Source organism: Gadus macrocephalus, chromosome 12 (assembly GCF_031168955.1).
Source record: "Gadus macrocephalus chromosome 12, ASM3116895v1".
Taxonomy (NCBI): Eukaryota; Metazoa; Chordata; class Actinopteri; order Gadiformes; family Gadidae; genus Gadus; species Gadus macrocephalus.
This window is the reverse complement of record NC_082393.1, coordinates 23,480,854-23,498,768: the sequence shown is the minus strand read 5'-3', so window position 1 is coordinate 23,498,768 and position 17,915 is coordinate 23,480,854. Positions and strand designations below refer to the sequence as shown.

The 17,915-nt window shown below is 43.2% G+C and overlaps 2 protein-coding genes across 6 annotated transcripts; both read right to left on the bottom strand.

Annotated features, from left to right (window-relative positions):
- Window positions 1-2,070: 2,070 nt before the first annotated feature.
- Window positions 2,071-6,273, bottom strand: mibp (muscle-specific beta 1 integrin binding protein). Of its 2 annotated transcripts, XM_060067845.1 has the most exons (8): window positions 6,036-6,273; window positions 5,415-5,505; window positions 4,913-4,961; window positions 4,515-4,689; window positions 3,333-3,404; window positions 3,114-3,220; window positions 2,417-2,502; window positions 2,071-2,313 (listed from the first exon to the last, which is right to left on the bottom strand). In XM_060067845.1, the coding sequence occupies exons 1-7, from the start codon at window positions 6,059-6,061 to the stop codon at window positions 2,417-2,419; spliced, it is 606 nt and encodes a 201-aa protein (XP_059923828.1). In that variant the 5' UTR covers window positions 6,062-6,273; the 3' UTR covers window positions 2,071-2,313. The 2 variants fall into 2 exon arrangements, with proteins under 2 accessions (XP_059923828.1, XP_059923829.1); XM_060067846.1 differs by lacking the exons at window positions 4,913-4,961; window positions 6,036-6,273.
- Window positions 6,274-6,778: 505 nt separating this feature from the next.
- atcaya (ATCAY kinesin light chain interacting caytaxin a) lies at window positions 6,779-17,666 on the bottom strand. Of its 4 annotated transcripts, none has more exons than XM_060067837.1 (14): window positions 17,530-17,666; window positions 16,500-16,791; window positions 14,808-14,893; window positions 12,739-12,797; window positions 12,181-12,423; window positions 11,566-11,739; window positions 10,971-11,073; window positions 10,495-10,626; window positions 9,813-9,899; window positions 9,431-9,529; window positions 9,218-9,253; window positions 8,946-9,020; window positions 8,742-8,804; window positions 6,779-8,055 (listed from the first exon to the last, which is right to left on the bottom strand). In XM_060067837.1, the coding sequence occupies exons 3-13, from the start codon at window positions 14,882-14,884 to the stop codon at window positions 8,780-8,782; spliced, it is 1,110 nt and encodes a 369-aa protein (XP_059923820.1). In that variant the 5' UTR covers window positions 14,885-14,893; window positions 16,500-16,791; window positions 17,530-17,666; the 3' UTR covers window positions 6,779-8,055; window positions 8,742-8,779. The 4 variants fall into 4 exon arrangements, with proteins under 4 accessions (XP_059923820.1, XP_059923819.1, XP_059923821.1 ...); XM_060067836.1 differs by lacking the exon at window positions 17,530-17,666 and adding an exon at window positions 17,270-17,453; XM_060067838.1 differs by lacking the exon at window positions 17,530-17,666 and adding an exon at window positions 17,270-17,453 and having other exon boundaries at window positions 14,808-14,886; window positions 16,524-16,791.
- Window positions 17,667-17,915: the final 249 nt, after the last annotated feature.

Here is a 17,915-nt window from a genome sequence, read left to right as displayed (position 1 = left end):
GAGGAAATGTACAGGTATGTGTGTCAGTGTGTCCATGTCCATGCACGTACCCTACAGGGAGCGGAGGTAAAAATACTCCCACACCCTTTCAGCGATGTCGCGCGATGTACAGCCACGTAAAAGACTGCCAAAGCGGGGCAAAGGTAGGTCTGTGTCCGCAGACAAAGAGGGAATGTGTGTCGCTGGTGGTCAGGGGGTGAGGGGAGCTAAAAGGGGACAGAGTGTGTGACACCTCCTCAGAGGCCACGCAGGGGCTGGATCACAGAGGAGACCGCTCGTTCCGGCGCTGGTCGGAACCAGAATGAGCCGGTCCCAGGTCTCCGGGGCTCCAGAGCAAACATGCCAGCCTGTGTGTGTCCGTTCTCCCAGTGGAGCGGAGCCTTGGTGCCTTCCCCAAGAACTACAACTCCCAGCACTTCCATGGCAAAGGATGTCAAGGGAAAGACCACCATCAATCATTGGTAGATAGGTAGAGCACACAAAATACATTCAAACAAATAGGGAATTCATTCATAAACAGTGATAAGCCTGCTCCATTTAGTTCAATACTAAGGTCACCGAGAGAAGGTGTGTGGGACCAAAATAAAGTAAAGCTACGTGAAAGTAGCACGAAATAGTGACAACACAAGCACTGGCAGAACTAACACTAAGTTCATGTTGATGTCCATGTGACTGGTGCATGTAAACCCCAACGGGGAATGGCAGAGGTCTTTGGACCAGACTCAGATATGTTCCACAACAGTATTAAAGAGACCGCTGACGTCTGACACATTTCAGAACTCTGTCCTTGGATTTAGTTGCACCTTGTCCTGACTCAATGCATCCTCTCAGTCACATGCCATTGGTTGGTTCAGAGACAGGATGATGGAAATGAAATTGCAGTCTACTAAATGTTGTTATAAAAGGGTTATAGGTTTAAAGATCTGTGACTATTTCACGTTGGTCTCAAAACTGTGCGTATTGATATGGAAATGGTCTTTATTCTTAAACGGGTGTTCTTCCGATTTTTGTATCTTTTCTCATATATTTTATTATTGCTGTTAATTTGGGTTTACACGTATGGTTCACATATGGTCACTGAGACTATGGACTATGGCTTCTGATGGATTCAACTTTAGAAGGGCCTGACATCTCCCACCGTACTCTATCTCTATCTTTATGCTGTGTCTGTACTGTACTGCTCGCCAGTACTTATATCTTATCTTAGAATTTTCATGAAAGTGGAAGAACCAGTTACATTACATTTATGGGAATTTAGCACACTATTATTCAAAGCGACTTACAATAAGTATGTTTGTAGGAAGAGAAACAATATATTGCTGTTGTACAGTAAGGATGTTCATAGAACCAAGTTTCAAGCACTAACAATTGTTGTGTTAACCTATGCCCTATATACAACAAAGATAGATAGGATAAGATGCTACACGATGAGATGAACCACAAGAAAGAAATTGCAACATGACAACTCTTTATTTATCCAGGCTGTGGTTTGGAAAGATTTTCAATATTATAACATGAACTTTGTTCTGGCAGTGCGGTGTTCTTCTTCCATGGAGGTTAAGTGTAACAAGGAGTTAATTTAGTTGGCTGTAATTTTTAATAGGGAACCTTTGGTGATGTGGTCACTTGCCCGGAGTTCATGGGTCACAAATCCAGTCCTGATAGTCTGGAACGTGTGCTAAGTCTTTGAGCCACTCTGACAAACCTCCTCGAGCCTGACCGCCAACATCCCAAACATAGATGCATGCCACGTAGCTCTCCCTAGCCAAATATAACTTACAGCTAACATTGAATCAATGCATAATATGGATGTTTTCCTTAAGTCCATCCCAAATCAGTCGATTAAGACTTTCAACAAACTTGGTTCTATCTATGGCATAATTCTTTTTGTAATGCCAGTCAAGATCGAATAGACTAGTTCATTACTTTGTTCCCTGGCACAAGGAGGTGCTACTGTTAAATCACTGATATCACTTGCCATACGTATTATTTAATAATAAATATATTTTGTACTAAACGTTCATACAAATTGTTCACTAAATACATGCAATTGGGAGACAAGACAAGTGCAAGGGTTCAAAAACTCATGTATTTATTTGTAAATGATGACGAGTGTGAGCTAATGGTCAATGTACCACTTGGTGTTCTTTTTTACGTACAAAAATCTCAACAATCACAAACTTATCAAAAAATAGGAGAAAATTCATCTAATGAGAACAGGCTTTGATAATTTAACAATGAATGTACGCTATTTACACAGAAACAAATGCCGTTGGTTCTATTTACACATTTTTACAGGAAGGCCTCTTCTCGCTGCAAGAGAAAAAAACAGCTGTTAGGTCATGTAACAGACTCATTATTAAACTCTACTACTTCATACAATCCATACAAATCACAGATCTTTCAATCGCCTCACCTATAAACGATTGAGGAGGGTGTTCTGTATATCTTCATACACCTGAGTGTACATCTCCTCTTTCGTAGCCAAACCGTCCACATACTCTGAAACACATAAAGAACGGTTTGGGTCAGTCTTTTTCCAGTGATTATTAAAACCCAGTCTCCAACAGCAAGCCATGATTATTAGTACATGGGAATTCTTCCAAATGTATTGACAACGTGACTCGGAAGAAACGGAAAGAGTTTATTGTAATGAAGTGTGAAAATGTTGTAAGATAAAAGCATGCAACGGTTGAAGCGCTGTAGTGTGAACTACGGGCCCACTCCCTTGTTATAGCGGCTAAACAAGCTCAACAAGCTTCAAGGTACTGCTGCCGATAGAGAGGTCACTACTCCATTCGGCCATCCCAGTTATTGCTGTGTCTGAGTCAGCCGAGACTGCCTCTGTCCGCCGAGGCGATCTCAGCTCCCCCAAGGGACCTCAGTGTCTCTTATGGAACACTGAGTTCGCTGTAATGGAAACTTCCATCACAGTACTTTGTTGGGTGTCTGAATCATTTTCTATAAATCACATGTTCAATAGTAAGATGCTATGAGAATATGCCACTGTATATGTATTATAGTGTAATAAAAACATAATACACATTGTAAACAATTATACAGTTACAAAAATACTAGACGTTCTTTGATTTCACTTTATTAGGAGCGCTCACCGATGGTCAACGGGCTGTCCTCCATCTCAGTCCTGTGCTTCAGGTACATGGGCCACACATGGCCGTCAAACAAACCCGGCGGGTCCGGGACGGTGTAATTCCTCGTACTGGGAAGGAAAGACAACATATTTACTCAAAGGAACACCGACCATAATGTGAACCTGAAATGAACCACATTTGATAGGTTTCTTCGGGGGTCAGTGCTAATGGAGCCGTTACCTCCTTCGGCTCTTGCACTCCTGGTATGGAATGGAGATGAAATAGCATTTGCTGAAATACTCCGTCAGGGGCCTGGAGGAAGAGAGGCGTAAGGTCAACAAAGATGGCCGCCTGCACACAAACTCCTGATCACACTCTCCATAGAGGTCTGGGTCGTATCATGGCAGTGCTCTTGTGGCACACAGCCATATAATTAAGATAGAACACAAGAAGATGCACTTAATTATTCCCAGATGGGAAATTTGATGAAATACCACAACTAAGGTAAACAGAATTGTTATGAATCCATAAATATGGATGAATCCACAAATTTCGCAATGTGATGAAAAATCGTAATTATGTCCATCTCTAAAGTAAATACTCTCCACTTCAAAGCAGGCATGAGTTGGTTGAACTACTCCCCTCTGTATCTCAGCACAGCTGAGATGCAGATAAGTCACTCGGACCCTGTGACCGTGCTCTGTAAGGACATGTGCTCACGGGAGCCCCTTTCAGCTGAAAGCCTTATCTGCCACCCCAGGACCTTAGCATGTTAGCCTGCAGCTAACTGCACCATACCACAGACATATGCGCAGCATTGTAGTGAATGCAGATATCTCCGCCCCCCACAGTCCACGGTGTTCTGATACATCCAAAAATAATCTAGTCAAGGCAGCCCTACCGCGTCACATGTAAACAACTATATATATTTTTTTTTAAGAAAGACTAAATGAGCTGATACTACGGAAGAGGATTAGGGCCACACATAAAGAAATAATTTAATTCTGACTTTATTCTCTAAAGTCAGAATTCTGACTTGACTATAAACTCAGAACTACAGGTACCTGTAAGGACCAACCCCTGAGAATTCTGAGTTTATAGTCAGAATTCTGAGATTAAAGTCAGAACAATTTTTCTTTTCTTATGTGTGGCCCTAATCCTTTTCCGTAGATACGGTTCTAGCATCCAATTTATTTATTTTTCTTTGGATGATACTGCTTATTTATATACAATGCCCTGGCTTTTCCACGGAAAACATAAAATAACTAGAGGCCTACTTGATAATCTTGAGTTCGAAACTGAGCAAAAAGACTGATGAAAAATAAGCTTATGTGCACAAATGTCCAACTCATGCCGATCAGGTTGTTCAGCATCCGACTGGACGAGGTGCGTGTTTTTGCGTGCTTGTGCGTGTGTACGTACTGGTAGTTGTACAGTAGAAATCCCTCGACGATCAGGATGTGAACCTGCTCCTCACCGCCGCTCATGTGGGAGGTGTTGGACACGGTGACACCGTGGGTACGGGCAAACTTAGCCGGATTCTCCACCCAGCCCTTGATGGTGTTGGTCATGGCGTCCATATCCAGGGCTGTGATGACTGAGGAGCAGGAGAGGGGGAGACAGGAGGGGGGGAGAGAGAGGGCAGGGAGACAATGCTTTACCAACTGGGATAGTAGTAGTAGTAGAGTTGGTATTATGGGTTGGTATGTGGTTTAAAAAGGACGAGGATTGCAAGTAAACAAACCACGTCCTCCTTAGTGTAATGCAAAGTGAGAGAAAGGGATTTCCGGGGGCTTCCTAAGGTGGAGTCCAGGTCTTACCATCCCACTGTCTAAATCCGTCGTCCCCGACTTCTATCTGATCGGGTTTCTGAAATAACAGTCACCAATAAAACATTGCAGCAAGCAAATACTTGCACACCCCGTTCACATGCCAGAGAAAGAGCACACACACAGCTCAAAGAGACAAGAGTGGAAAACATTGTGTCAAGATGACGTCAAAACATAGACTGGTGGCTACTGATGTCTTAGAATAATTTATATTTACGAAGAAAAGTGCAGGAATTGTTTAAAGCAGACGTTCTTTGGTAACCGTTGAAATCAGCGATAGATCTACGAATGGCTAATTAACAAAACGAATGGAAACATAACTTTCGGCGTCGGCCGCCTAAAAGGCATGCAAAATGACATGGACTAGTACGTGCAATAATTGAAGTTTGGCGAACTAGTTGGGCTGGGCTGTTGGGGGTCCGGGTCTGACCCAGGTGAGCCATTATCTTGCCACACACGAAATGTGAATTAAACCGTATTCGCCGAAGCTTACCTTGAAAAAGTCGTCCTGGTGCACGACACAACAGTTGGGCAAGGACTTGATCAGTTTGTTGGTCAGAGTGGTTTTACCACCATTTGTGACACTGCAAAAAAAGAAACGATACAGTTGGTCCATCAACATATATACCTGGAAGATATCAAATGATACCTCAGGATCAAATGAGTGCATTGATGGAAACTATTATAAGTCTAATTCATCTAAAAGCATAAATAAGAATGTGTGCTTTTATTTTGAAAAAAGAGCGCCTATCCCTCCACCGCTGAATTTTCAAATGTCCCGCTCGAACGCACCAAGGAACCGGTGTACGGACCTTCCCAGTAACACCATGCCCATACCGGTTCACTTTATAAGACCGTATTTACCGCTTAATAGCAATGTTAACATCAAACAGCATCTGCATTATGTTTAAAAACAAAGTGGAGGAGGTCTGCTATAAAGAGCGAACACACGTGTGGTTTGTTTATGTGATGTGTTATCTCCTTCTTCAGAGAATAACATAAAAACTGCCATATTCAACCGGTTAGGACACGGGACGTCTCCCCACACATTAATATTGAATATATTACCAACGGTAACAAAATACTAAGAATATAATAGATGAATATAACTTACCCGCCAATTCCTATAATGTACTTCATTTTCGTCTCTTTCAAAGATCTCCTTTTTATTTCCAGTGTATACAAAAAAATAATCCAGGTGATTTGCGAACGAATTGGTCAATAAAACGTATATATTGCAAAAATATTTAGATTTTGGCTGGAAATAACTGTTACTAGTTCGCCATTGATAAACTGATCCAGCAGTAACTGTTATTTATACACACACGGCCACTTGCGTCATGGAGATACATATGCACGCCCTGTGATTCTGGTCACAGATGCCTATCACAATGAACCAATCACTATGAAGAGAACACCTCGTCACTTCCTTTCCCCGCCCTCAATGCCCTGTATGCACATAGACAAAATGTAGGTACGCTAAAGACCGACTGATGCTCTTTGTGTGTCCTTTCACATGTGCGTATAGGTGACACAAACAAATGAAACACTAAAATTATCTTTGGATGAAACAGTTTATTTATATACAAGGCAGACCTGGCTTTCCCACCTTAAAAAACAAAACTATAGGCCTACTTGATAATCTTGACAGTTTGAAACTGAGGAAAAGCTTATGTGCACAAATTGCATATCCATAGGCATTCATATGGTATCATATGTATGTGTTTTTTTAATTAAAATACATACGTTATAAAAACGCAAATTATATGCACATTAATGATATAATTGGGCACACAGATCAAATAAGATGGCTTAGCTTTCTGTTCATTTGAGTGCCTCTGTGTGTGTGTGTGTGTGTGTGTGTGTGTGTGTGTGTGTGTGTGTGTGTGTGTGTGTGTGTGTGTGTGTGTGTGTGTGTGTGTGTGTGTGTGTGTGTGTGTGTGTGTGTGTGTGTGTGTGTGAGCATGGGTGTTTGTTGATGTCACATAACAGGCTTGAAGTTCTGCATGATGATAATCATGCATATTTATTGAAAAAAATTGAACGAAGGCAAACCTAATCTAAAAAGTAAACAGTTCTGATTCTATGTAACCAGTTGTACAAATCAAAGGACAAGACAGATGCTTCAGGGTAAAATAACCATAAGCAGGAAATACAATGGCTTTTTGTACAAAAATAAAAACCAATATGTTATGTTTGTTCAACAGAAGAAAATGAATAAGCAAACAATATGTTACTCATTCAGGTATAGAAAAACATAAAACAAATTAGCATGCTATGTAAAACATAGAAACAAATACACACCCACGTTTTAATACCACTTGAAAAAATAACAAGGCAAGCAAATATATCCTTATGAAATAATATTTCATGATTATTTAGTCTTGCTGGTCACCTACACCACATATGATGCGTGGTAAATCTTATGCTATGATTATTCTAGTTAACACAGATTGCTACCCAGGCAACAAGGTGCAAATGAAACCTGTGCTACCACAGAGAAGATGGAGGCACGTCTAAATGGCAACTTACATGTCATACAATTGGCTGCAAAACAGCCCTGAAGCTGAAATATCCCTCCACAAATTCAATATGGTCTAAGAAATACCAATATAAACAATCTGACATTGAGCATTGATGGTCTGAAGACATTGAAACATCAATAAACAATCATTAATCTTAATAAAAATAAACCATGATCATTATTTCAACAACAGTCGACCCCCAAAAACGCCTCTTTATATAGCATCTATGAAGCAAAAATAAATATAAAGGCTTTCTGATGTGTTTGAAAAGCGTTCTTACACGTGAAGGTACTACAGTTAGGAAGCATGAGTATATTTTAAAGCTAAAGTACTGCTAGACTCATATGCTCTCATGGTCTGTGATTGACAGGACAACTCCAGATATGCTCAAACACTGTCATTGGGATATTGTACTTGGCTATTTAATCATTTCACCTTCAAAGACAAATGGAGGATGAGGTTCCCAAAAGTGAACATTTTGACCTCCAAATGAAGACATGACATCAGGTCCTGTATACTCGAATAAGGGTGTCTTGGTGGGTTTGTCAGATGTGTCGGCCTTCAGCAGGTATCACATGAACGACTCATGTGCCAAACCTTTGCTGTACACTTCAAAGAAATAAGACAAGAAAAAGCATTTGCAGTCAGTATGTAACATTTGAGAGTGGTCTATTACATGGTTTACCTTGATTCTTCAGTTTACGATAATATTGCTGAAGAGGAATGTAGTAATCACTTAACAATTAGATATGGTCACACCTTTCCCTGTCTCTGGCCTGCACTATTGACTGATCAAAGAGTTAATATAATGACATTTCCGTCCTGTTTTGTATCCCCCTTCCTGCCAAACCTCTGTCTCTAACCTTGACATACTGTGTTTTGTGATGAATTATAGAGAAAAAAGGGAGAGCATGCAAGATTAACACGCAGAATTTGGATGCGAAATTGATATAATAAATCCTACGGGAGAATAAGGCATTGAACGTGTTCTATTTGAGACCACAGACTTAGAAACTGCAACCCTGCTCTGAACTATCAATACTTTTTAATTTGGTGAGCAAACCAGGTGTAAACAAGAGGACTACAACATATTTAACTTCTTCAAATACCAAAACAATACCTTGTTTTGGTAGTTTTTTCTATTTAATTGTATTCTATTTCTAAATAATTTGGGATCCCTGCATCAATTAAACATACATAGACGTAGGTTACATAGACCTACTGAATGCACCCCAAAACTGAGTATTCACTTCCTCCTTGTGCCTAAAACGAGAACTACCACGAAGTGCCTTTACCTTATGCACGTATGAGGAGAGAGTCATTCAGGGAATAGTTATCCCGAAATCATTGACTTTGGCCTAGAAAAAAATATGAAAATAATTGATTATTACGATTGTTATGCATAATCATATAGGATATAATGTACATGACATCTCATTGTCATTGATTTACAAAAAAAAATATGTGTAGGCTAGTGTTGACATGGGAAGTGGGCCAACCTGTCAGACTTTTTAGCTGGTTGTGGTGGGTTTGACTGCTGTTGCTGTTCTTGTTGTCTCCGCTCTTGCTCCAACCTACACACACACACACACACACACACACACACACACACACACACACACACACACACACACACACACACACACACACACACACACACACACACACACACACACACACACACACACACACTTGCATTTAGCTTAACAAAATGCAAATAAGACAATATAGCCCTATCATTATAGCCCTTATTATTTTGAATATACTTTACCTCTCTCTTCGTGCTTTAATTCTCTCCTCATCAAATCTGGAAAAAATTGAATGAAAAAAAATAAATGGAAATATTCGTTATCAAATAACAAAAATATGATTCATCAAAATCGAAATCGGCAGTATATTCTGAAAGTACTGATCTATTACCAGAATACCGGTCAGTTTTAAATCTACCGTGTGTTTCTGCCATCTGGTGGTGAGGGACACTTACTGCACTACGCACTCTGGAACCTGGACGTGCTCCATGGGAACCATCTCTGCCAGCTCGTCCAGACTGTGCACATACTGGATCTTATTCATGAACTTAACACTGCAGGAGGGACAAGGGTATTAAAACGAAACCATGGTTGTAGCCAGACCTCTATTTTACTGATACATAACATTTTCTAATAGCATTACATTTACATTTAGGGCATTTAGCAGGCACTTTAACCAAATTGACTTAGTTACAACCAGTACATTTGTCAGAGGAGAGAGAAACAATAAATCGCTGTCGGTGCAGTGAGGGTACCGTAAGCATAGCTGCGCGTGTTTACTTGTACGTGTGCACCGTGTGTAAATGTGAAGGTCTCTGTGGTGTGTATGTGTGTCACCTGATGAATGGTCTGGAGATGGCCAGCACGGTGCGGATGAACCAAGTCGGATGGGCGATGACCAGAGACTTGAGGTTCTTCCTCAACCTAAAACCACATCGCAAATAATGAGCCGTTCATGCTAGACCACTAACAGTGACATCAGTGTTCTTTTCTTTTCTTCTTTTGTGCCAAGCATCTTGATATGGATATAGATATATATTTGCGATTAATCATCATATTAGCAGGTGTACGTTTTTATACTGTGAATAGTTATTCAGTAAACTATTTCACCCACATAACTAACAGGATTAGGTTTTGCCTATGCAGGTTTATTCTGCGTGTGTGTACCTAGAGGTGGTTTAGGATCGCGACAGATATCAGTGTCTGAGTCATCCTCAGTCGCCTATTGGCTGAGAGCACCTGACAGGTTCTGTTAATGTTCCTTCTCTTCAGTATGCAGCAGTGTCAATACGGATGCCATGCGTGTCTTTGCTCGGAGCAAAAGGTACAACCCCCCATCAGCCACGTTGTCTAAACCAATTAAATGTCGGCCGCAAACAATGGCTTTGCATACAACGTACACAGATAATAAGACCCATGGTGTATATTTAAATGAAAATATGTTAATCGATTTTTTGGCATTTCAATTGCTATTTTTGTTTACTAGATGACAATATCAATTTCCTTTGAGTTCAAATACCTTCTGTCAATCATCTGATAGCACTTCTTCAGCCAGCTGATCCCTGGCATCTTGCCCCGGGGCGTAGCTCCGTTCATGTAGATGATGAGATAGTCTTCAGCCACGAGCATCTCCAGACTGCTCACCACATACCTGGGGAGGAAGACACAGAACTGGGATCAGAGTCTTTCGATGGGGATCATTGAGACGCCTAAAATTCGTCTTTGCAAATTAGTTCATGGACAGAAAGTCATTACACTAAGAAAGAATATGTAACCCTGCAAATGAATTACTATTGTTGCAAAAAGAATAGTATGTTTTTTTATAATTTCTAATGTATTCATTCTTCATTAGCATTCCATTAAGCATATCTGTTATCTTATTATTCACTTATTATATAATAGATTATCCTTAAATATATTCCAGTCCGAAAACTCAAGAGTATGCTTAAAAATAATTAGACGGTACTGATGGTGTGTCGATGAGGGCCCACTTACAGAAAGAGGTTCTCCATGATGTAGTGGTAGTCTGAGCAGCTACTGTCTGGCAGGTAGCACGCCGAGAACACAATGATGGCGTTCAAGCCCTCACCATAGTAACCTGAGGAGACAGCACGCACCACGGAATGAACACCTCATGTCTTCGACTTGAGCAGCGATCACACACACTGACCACACTCTCAGTTAACAAAAGCTTCAGGATATTTCTGGGCAACTTAAAGACGGTTCGGTAATACTAACAATAATAGCAAGTAATAATAATTATAATAAACCTGCATTTTATAGCACATAAAATGAAGGTTTATGTGCTATAAGTTTATAAAAAATGTGCTTTAAGTTATAAAGAAGGTATAATGATCATAAAGTGCTTTAGCAAGCACAGCATAAGGGATTAATTAAAATCCTCAAAGGATCACTAAAAGAGGGTAGGTGAACAAGAGGAACGATTTGGACTAAATTCCTGAGGTCCCACCTCAACAATATGTCCTAATATCTTCCAAAGGTGTTCAGGGCTTCATGTACATCAGTATACTACATGATGGCTTGGCCTTTTTAAACGGCCCACGTCGCGAGAGAGCCTGAGACAACGGACCTCCGTGGGTGATGACGCGGAGGTAGGGTCTGATGACCTGCATGTCGATCCGGTGCTCCTGCTCCCCGATGACCACCGTCCTCCAGAGACGCCCGTTGGCGCCCACCCCCTCGTCGTCCACGTCCCCTGAGCCGTCCGCGGGGGCCGCCTTGGCCGAGGCGACCGGCGCATCGTCTGGACGGGAGGAGAGGAGACGCCGAGTGACCGTGGGTCGGGGTAAACCACGAGCCCTGGTGCTCTGCTCTGCCTCGAGACGGCCACGTTAGATGCACAACACAGGAGAGATCGCTTTTTGAGAGATGAAAATGGGAGCAGTTTGAGTCAAAGAAATGGTAAATACTATTTATGATTTACTGGTCATTTTATAGACGCTCTGATCCAAAGCAACTCAGTGATTTTCGTTTGGACACACATCACTCATGAGCTGGTAGGAGATCTTCATCAAGGACGCCTACAGGTGACAACTGGGGGACATTGGGTTCTTCTGAACCCAGAAGCTTTAAGAGAGGTTCTGGGTTCCAACTCATTGACGAAAACCCCCTTTTGGAAGTTTTGGTTGGCACCAAGCCAAGGAGCACCTATACACCTCAACCCAATCGTACTTGAACTCCGCACCTTCCCATTCAAGGTCGTTGCCGTTGGTGATGAACTCCAGCGAGTCGTTCTCGTCTGGGGTGTCCAGGTCGTCCACGTTGATGTCCAGGTCGTCCGGCGTGTCCAGGAAGTCGTCCGACAGCAGGGAGCCCTCGCTCTGGTCCAGGGACAGGTTCATGTCCGGGGCGATCAGCGTGCGCCGCTTGCGGTGAGTGGAGGACCCGCCGCCACCGCTGGCGCTGACGTGGAGAGAGTGTGGGGGGGCTGTTCAGAGAGGGGGAGAGAGGGGGAGAGAGGGGGAGAGAGGGGTCGGGGGGGCAGGGGGCCGGTATAGAGATAAGAGATGTTTGATGACCTAGAGTTGAATCACAGGAATGACATTATTTATACATGGGCCTGATTTTTACACCACCGAGGTGGTGGAGCAATCAATGTGTTACAATGTGTGTGCACCAAGCATCGGCAGTCAGAACGGCCAACGCAGCAGCTAAGGTCTGCGCCAGTAGTTCCAATGTGTCCTTCAGGGATGAATCGATCGCTATGAAGAGATTCTGGCCCCGTGGCTCCAGTTTGACTCACAGGCTCGGTCGTCTGTGAGGCCGCATGAGGGGTCCATGTCGCCGTACTCCGGTAGTGGCCTGAGGGGGGGAAACAAACGCACACACACTCTCAACAACAAGCCACTCCATCGATGCCTTTGACCTACAGAGTGACTGTGTCCCGTCTCCCGCCCTCTCGTTTACCCAGCTGGGCGCCCTGACGTTATAATAACACAGCCTCCTCAATGAGCTGGTGGTTTGTGGACTATTATCAACACCCGGTTGGTGTCAGACGGTGTGTTGGTTGTCAGGGTTCTTAGCTTTACGATGTACAGGGAAAGTGGCAAGCAGAGAGGAGAGGGATGGTAATTAACATATCCCTGGGGGACGAGAAGATTATAGCGCTGCTAGGCAGGGTGGCAAACAGCAAACCCGGGGAAAAGGAGGAGGAGTAGAAATAAAGAACGAAGAGAGCAGAGAAACAGCCAAAGTGTGCGAGGGATGGACTGTCCATTTCTCTCCTCTCGATTATTTACAGTCTTTTATTTGTCAGCGCCACAAGGGCAAAAGGTGCTTCAATCCATGCATATATACCTAGCTCAGTGTTTTGTGGATGTCTGTGTGTGAATCCATGCGTTTGGACACCTATATCCGTGTTTAACAGCGTGCCAATGTGTCTTAGTGCCCTACAGATGACATGAAGAGGTTTGTTTTCCTCAGCCACCCTCTAGAGCTCTCGTGCATCACTGGAAACACGCTTATGATCCTCTATTTTTGAGACAACAGAGAGGCGGAGGGAAGGGGAAGGGGGGGGGGGGTGATCCAGCAGACAACTGCGCATCAGGCGCAGACTGCGTACCCAGTCCTACCTGGGACAAACAAGGTTTCAAAGCGTCTGCCTATGCAGAGGCAACAACCAGCACATGGTGACCATGAGGGGAACATCGCTGAGCCACGCAAACCCCCCTCGTTCCCACGGGACTCTCGTGGTGATTAGTATTCCGAATGGTTTTCCCTTTGTCACAGTGAAAAGCTTCTCTTTCTTCTGGACACGTACGCAGCTGAGACATTAAGAGTCTGTCAAATCAATGTTCTGTCTACACCGTCTCAATGGGCAGAGGAACCGATATTACATTGTTAAAAAGGTGTATAAAGAATGCTTACCTTATGAAAAGTGGAGATGGTTGTTTTGGAGAAAGGCTATTCCGATGAGCAAATAGATTTTACACCCTTTTATAGCCTAAAGAATCCTTGAGCAGAAAAACTATTTGGGACAGAGCATCTCAGAAGCGAAAGCCTTGCCATCCATTTTCCTCAGGCTTATCCTCCTGTCTCTTCCTCTCATCTGCTAAGCTAAACCTGCCTCCATTTTCCTGGGGATGCTGTGTTGTTGACTGGCCTCTGCTATATCGTCACATGACGTTGCCTACGCCCATATATGGGAGGAGGGCTGCACCTGCTCCCATCCTTCCTACCTCCCCATCTGGCTGGGAGGAGAGGGGGGAAGAAAGCACAGCACTGTCACTTTCAGACATCGCCATGCTCTTTCATTTGCTCTCCCCCCACTCTTTTCTCGCTACGTCTATCCCGCTCTATAGAAGTCAACCACTGAACACTTTCAGAATCTGTTTGTCATACGTCTCCATTGTCAAATATTTGTCATGTAATTACAATTATTACAAGACGAGCCATTGTGTTATAAAATTAGCCATTGTGCAATACAATGCTCCCATTCATTGTCGTGTTGTAGTTTTAGTTTTTCCTCCTCCGCCTTAAGGATCTGTTTTACTGCAATAACTCACTGACAATAATGAATATGTTAAAAAATATGTAAATAAATCTCTTTCTGGGGTTTTAGCCCCAACTGAGGGAATTCTGTAGTGTGTACAGTGTACACACACACACACACACACACACACACACACACACACACACACACACACATACATTTCACAGGTAAGTCCACCATGTAGATGTACTGTGGTGGCGGGCACATGATATTTCCCTCAATGGAGCGCATTGGATCTCGGACCAGGTTTTGTGAGCATTGAAGAGATGATAATGATGGTGGGGGGGGGGGGGGTGGATGGGGAAATAAAAGAAACCCACTTTGGGAAGTCTTCATCCTGCCACTCGTCCTTTACCTCCATGTTCTCCATGCTCAGCCGAGCCTCGGTAGTGCCCATCCCTGGGGGGTGGGAGGAGGAGAGCAGAGGGTCTGGATGGATCAACACAGAGGGCCAGCATTAGTCAGGAGTGTTTCTCCAATGGGGGAACACATACCCCTAGGGGTACTTTGAAGGATGGCAGGGGGTGTATAAATAATATATATAGAATACATAATAGAATATATATATACTTATTTACAAAATAGTCTTTTCATCTCACCTCTTGTCTATATCGATCTATATATATATATATATATATATATATATAGATCTATATATATATATATTTATATATAGATCTATATATATATATGTGTGTGTGTGAGATGATCTATATATAGATCTATATATATATATAGACAAGAGGTGAGATGAAAGGCCAAATTGAGGGTGAAATTTCTTATCCCCCCTATCAAATATCTTTATGGGGGTACATAAAATAAAAATAGTTCTAGAACCGCTGATTTTGATTAAACTGGGCCAACGATGATGGATGATCACCTGGAGGGAGACAGCCTACCTGTGGTTTAATTAGAGCCTGCGCTCTTGCATCACCTCCACTGGCAATCATCATCAACATGAACGATGTCATTTTCCTCCAATACATCCACCTCAGTAAGGAGCTGCAATGAGGTCATCCTGGGAGGTTGATCCCCTTCCTCCCTCCTCCCCATGTGAGAGTCATGGGGCTGACTGGTCTGACCGAGTCCCCCTCTCTCTCTGGACGAAACCCACTGTTATTGAGACGGCCACTGAAAGAGTGGCCCTCTCCTAATCCTCATCCTCCCCTGGCTCGGCTGCTAATTCCCTCTGGTTTGACTTTTGCGCTTACTCCTTGATGCCCCGGATTCCGGATGATTTGCGGTCACAAGCTACAATGCTATAACGATTCCTGACTCCTGGGTTCTCGGAACCCCAACCAAAACAGGCTGTTTACATGGATGCTATAGCGACAAACCACTTGTTGTGTTGAAACAGGAAATCTCTTTGAAAACGTTGTTCCTTATAGGCTATGCCTTGTCTCATATATTCTTCAAACACACTTCAGCCTTCTGCTCTCTATTCTGATTCAGAAATTCCTCAGCAGGTCTTACAGGTGAAAACAGGAATACTTTGTTATTACCTACAGCCCGGTGCGTAATTCATGTGTAAAATCAACAAAGCCATTGATTGGCCGACGATAAGCAATATCACTAGAGAGGAGGCTTTGTACTAGCGAAGGTGTACACCATTAAAACTGGGTTGCTTCTTATTGTCCTTAAACCGCAGCCACCCTTAATGCACACAGTGACCTATTAGAATGTCAAAGACTGTGATAGTATATAAATAGTACAAACCAATTTTTACAAATTAATTAGACAATGCATGCACATATTGGTGATACAAACCAAAAACAATCAGGATCCAAAATAATACATTATAATGCATCCGCATTTAAATATGAAATAATACTTAGAAATGACTGACTACTCACTAACCCACTGTGTAAAATGGCTTCACAGCTCTTCCATTTTAAATTCCAACAGAGAAATATATGTTCTGCTGCACAATACAGCCATGCCAGCCCCCGAACCAGCCAGGCATTCAAAGCATTGTGAGATGACAGAAGGGATAAGAATGCATGGGCACCTAGCAGTCATACTGATTACACACTTACTTGAGCTGGGAGAGATTCCTTGAATAGCTGTTGCGAGACCTTCCTCCCTCCCCGCTCACAGAGGCAATGCGTGGAGTGAGGGGAAATCGTAATCTTTCAATCCCAGTGCAGCATCGTATGGGTCAAATAGAAATCCCCCCCTCCCCTCATCCCGCTCGGCCACTCTTTCACGACGCAGCCTCACTGACAGACTCCTCGGTGTCAGCCAGCAGCAGGTGTCTCAAGACAGGGCCACCTCTGTGCTGGTCTTCTCCCTCCTCTCACCACTCTACATTGGAAGGGGGCGAGAGAGAGAGAGAGAGAGAGAGAGAGAGAGAGAGAGAGAGAGAGAGAGAGAGAGAGAGAGAGAGAGAGAGAGAGAGAGAGAGAGAGAGAGAGAGAGAGAGAGAGAGAGAGAGAGAGAGAGAGAGAGAGAGAGAGAGAGAGAGAGAGAGGGTGCAAGACGTGAGAAGGATGTGCTGTCAGACGAGACTCCGTCCTTGCTCAGAATTCCATAGGCTCGAAGGACACAGAATTCCTTTAATTGCAACCCATCTGCTTTGGCATCACAGTCTCTGCCCCCTGCTCTTGGAGAAGCCGTTAGTTGCCCAAACTGATCATCTAAGCTATTTTACCTAAATGAAAATGGAAATCAGGAATTGGAATACGAGCAATCTACGCAATGCTGCAACTTCGGGGACGAAGCCAACTTGTTTATCCGTTCAGAGCATCATATAAAACACGGGTAAATCCCTCGGCGCCTTTACTTCATTAGATAATCCCAGTCGTTTCAGTGGTCCTCTGTGTGGCCGTTGTTCCCTGGCAACAGCATCTCACACTTTCCTTAGGGGCGTCTCGTGCTTTATCTTTCTTCACCTCGATCCTTTTGACTCTATGCACCTTCACTTCATGCACCTCTTCACTCCCCCCCCCCCCCCCCCCCCCCCCATCTGTCCGCTCGCGTGCAGCAACACTAAAAATACACGCACGGAGATGCACGCGCTATTAATTATTCAAACGAGGTTACCTCATTGCATTTCCAGCATTGAGCCGTCCAATCGCAACGCTCCCATCACAAGCCGTGCGCCACCCATTGCCGCTCTGTAAAGACCTCTTGTGTTTTTCTACCCAGCTGCGAAATAACTTCCCCTCCGGTGGTGAGGATTCTACCCAGGGAGTAGGCTCAATGTGAATTATTTCGATTGACATAAAGCACTGTCCACACACGCACACCCGAGGAAATGGTTATTGTTGATCATAATAAATGAAGATCAGATATGAAATATTTCAGAAGTGATGTTTCGAACAGTGATTGGCTTGGGAATGATGTGCGCAAGATAAACCATACATTCACAAGATCTTAGTATTTTATCAAATGCCTTTTTCTATTGCTTTTGGTGGTTTATTCAAGGG

Bases quoted from the DNA above. Each gene is read 5' to 3' on its own strand.
- mibp (XM_060067845.1), bottom strand. From the start codon at position 6,061: ATGAAGTACATTATAGGAATTGGCGG. The intron at 3,221-3,332 runs GTAACGGCTCCA...TTTCCTTCCCAG, and splicing joins GAGTGCAAGAGCCGAAGGAG to TACGAGGAATTACACCGTCC. The intron at 2,503-3,113 runs GTGAGCGCTCCT...TATGTGTTTCAG, and splicing joins GGACAGCCCGTTGACCATCG to AGTATGTGGACGGTTTGGCT.
- atcaya (XM_060067837.1), bottom strand. From the start codon at position 14,884: ATGGGCACTACCGAGGCTCGGCTGAGCATGGAGAACATGGAGGTAAAG. The intron at 11,740-12,180 runs GTGCGGAGTTCA...CCTCCCGTCCAG, and splicing joins CAACGACCTTGAATGGGAAG to ACGATGCGCCGGTCGCCTCG. The intron at 9,900-10,494 runs GTATTTGAACTC...ATGTGGTTTTAG, and splicing joins TATCAGATGATTGACAGAAG to GTTGAGGAAGAACCTCAAGT.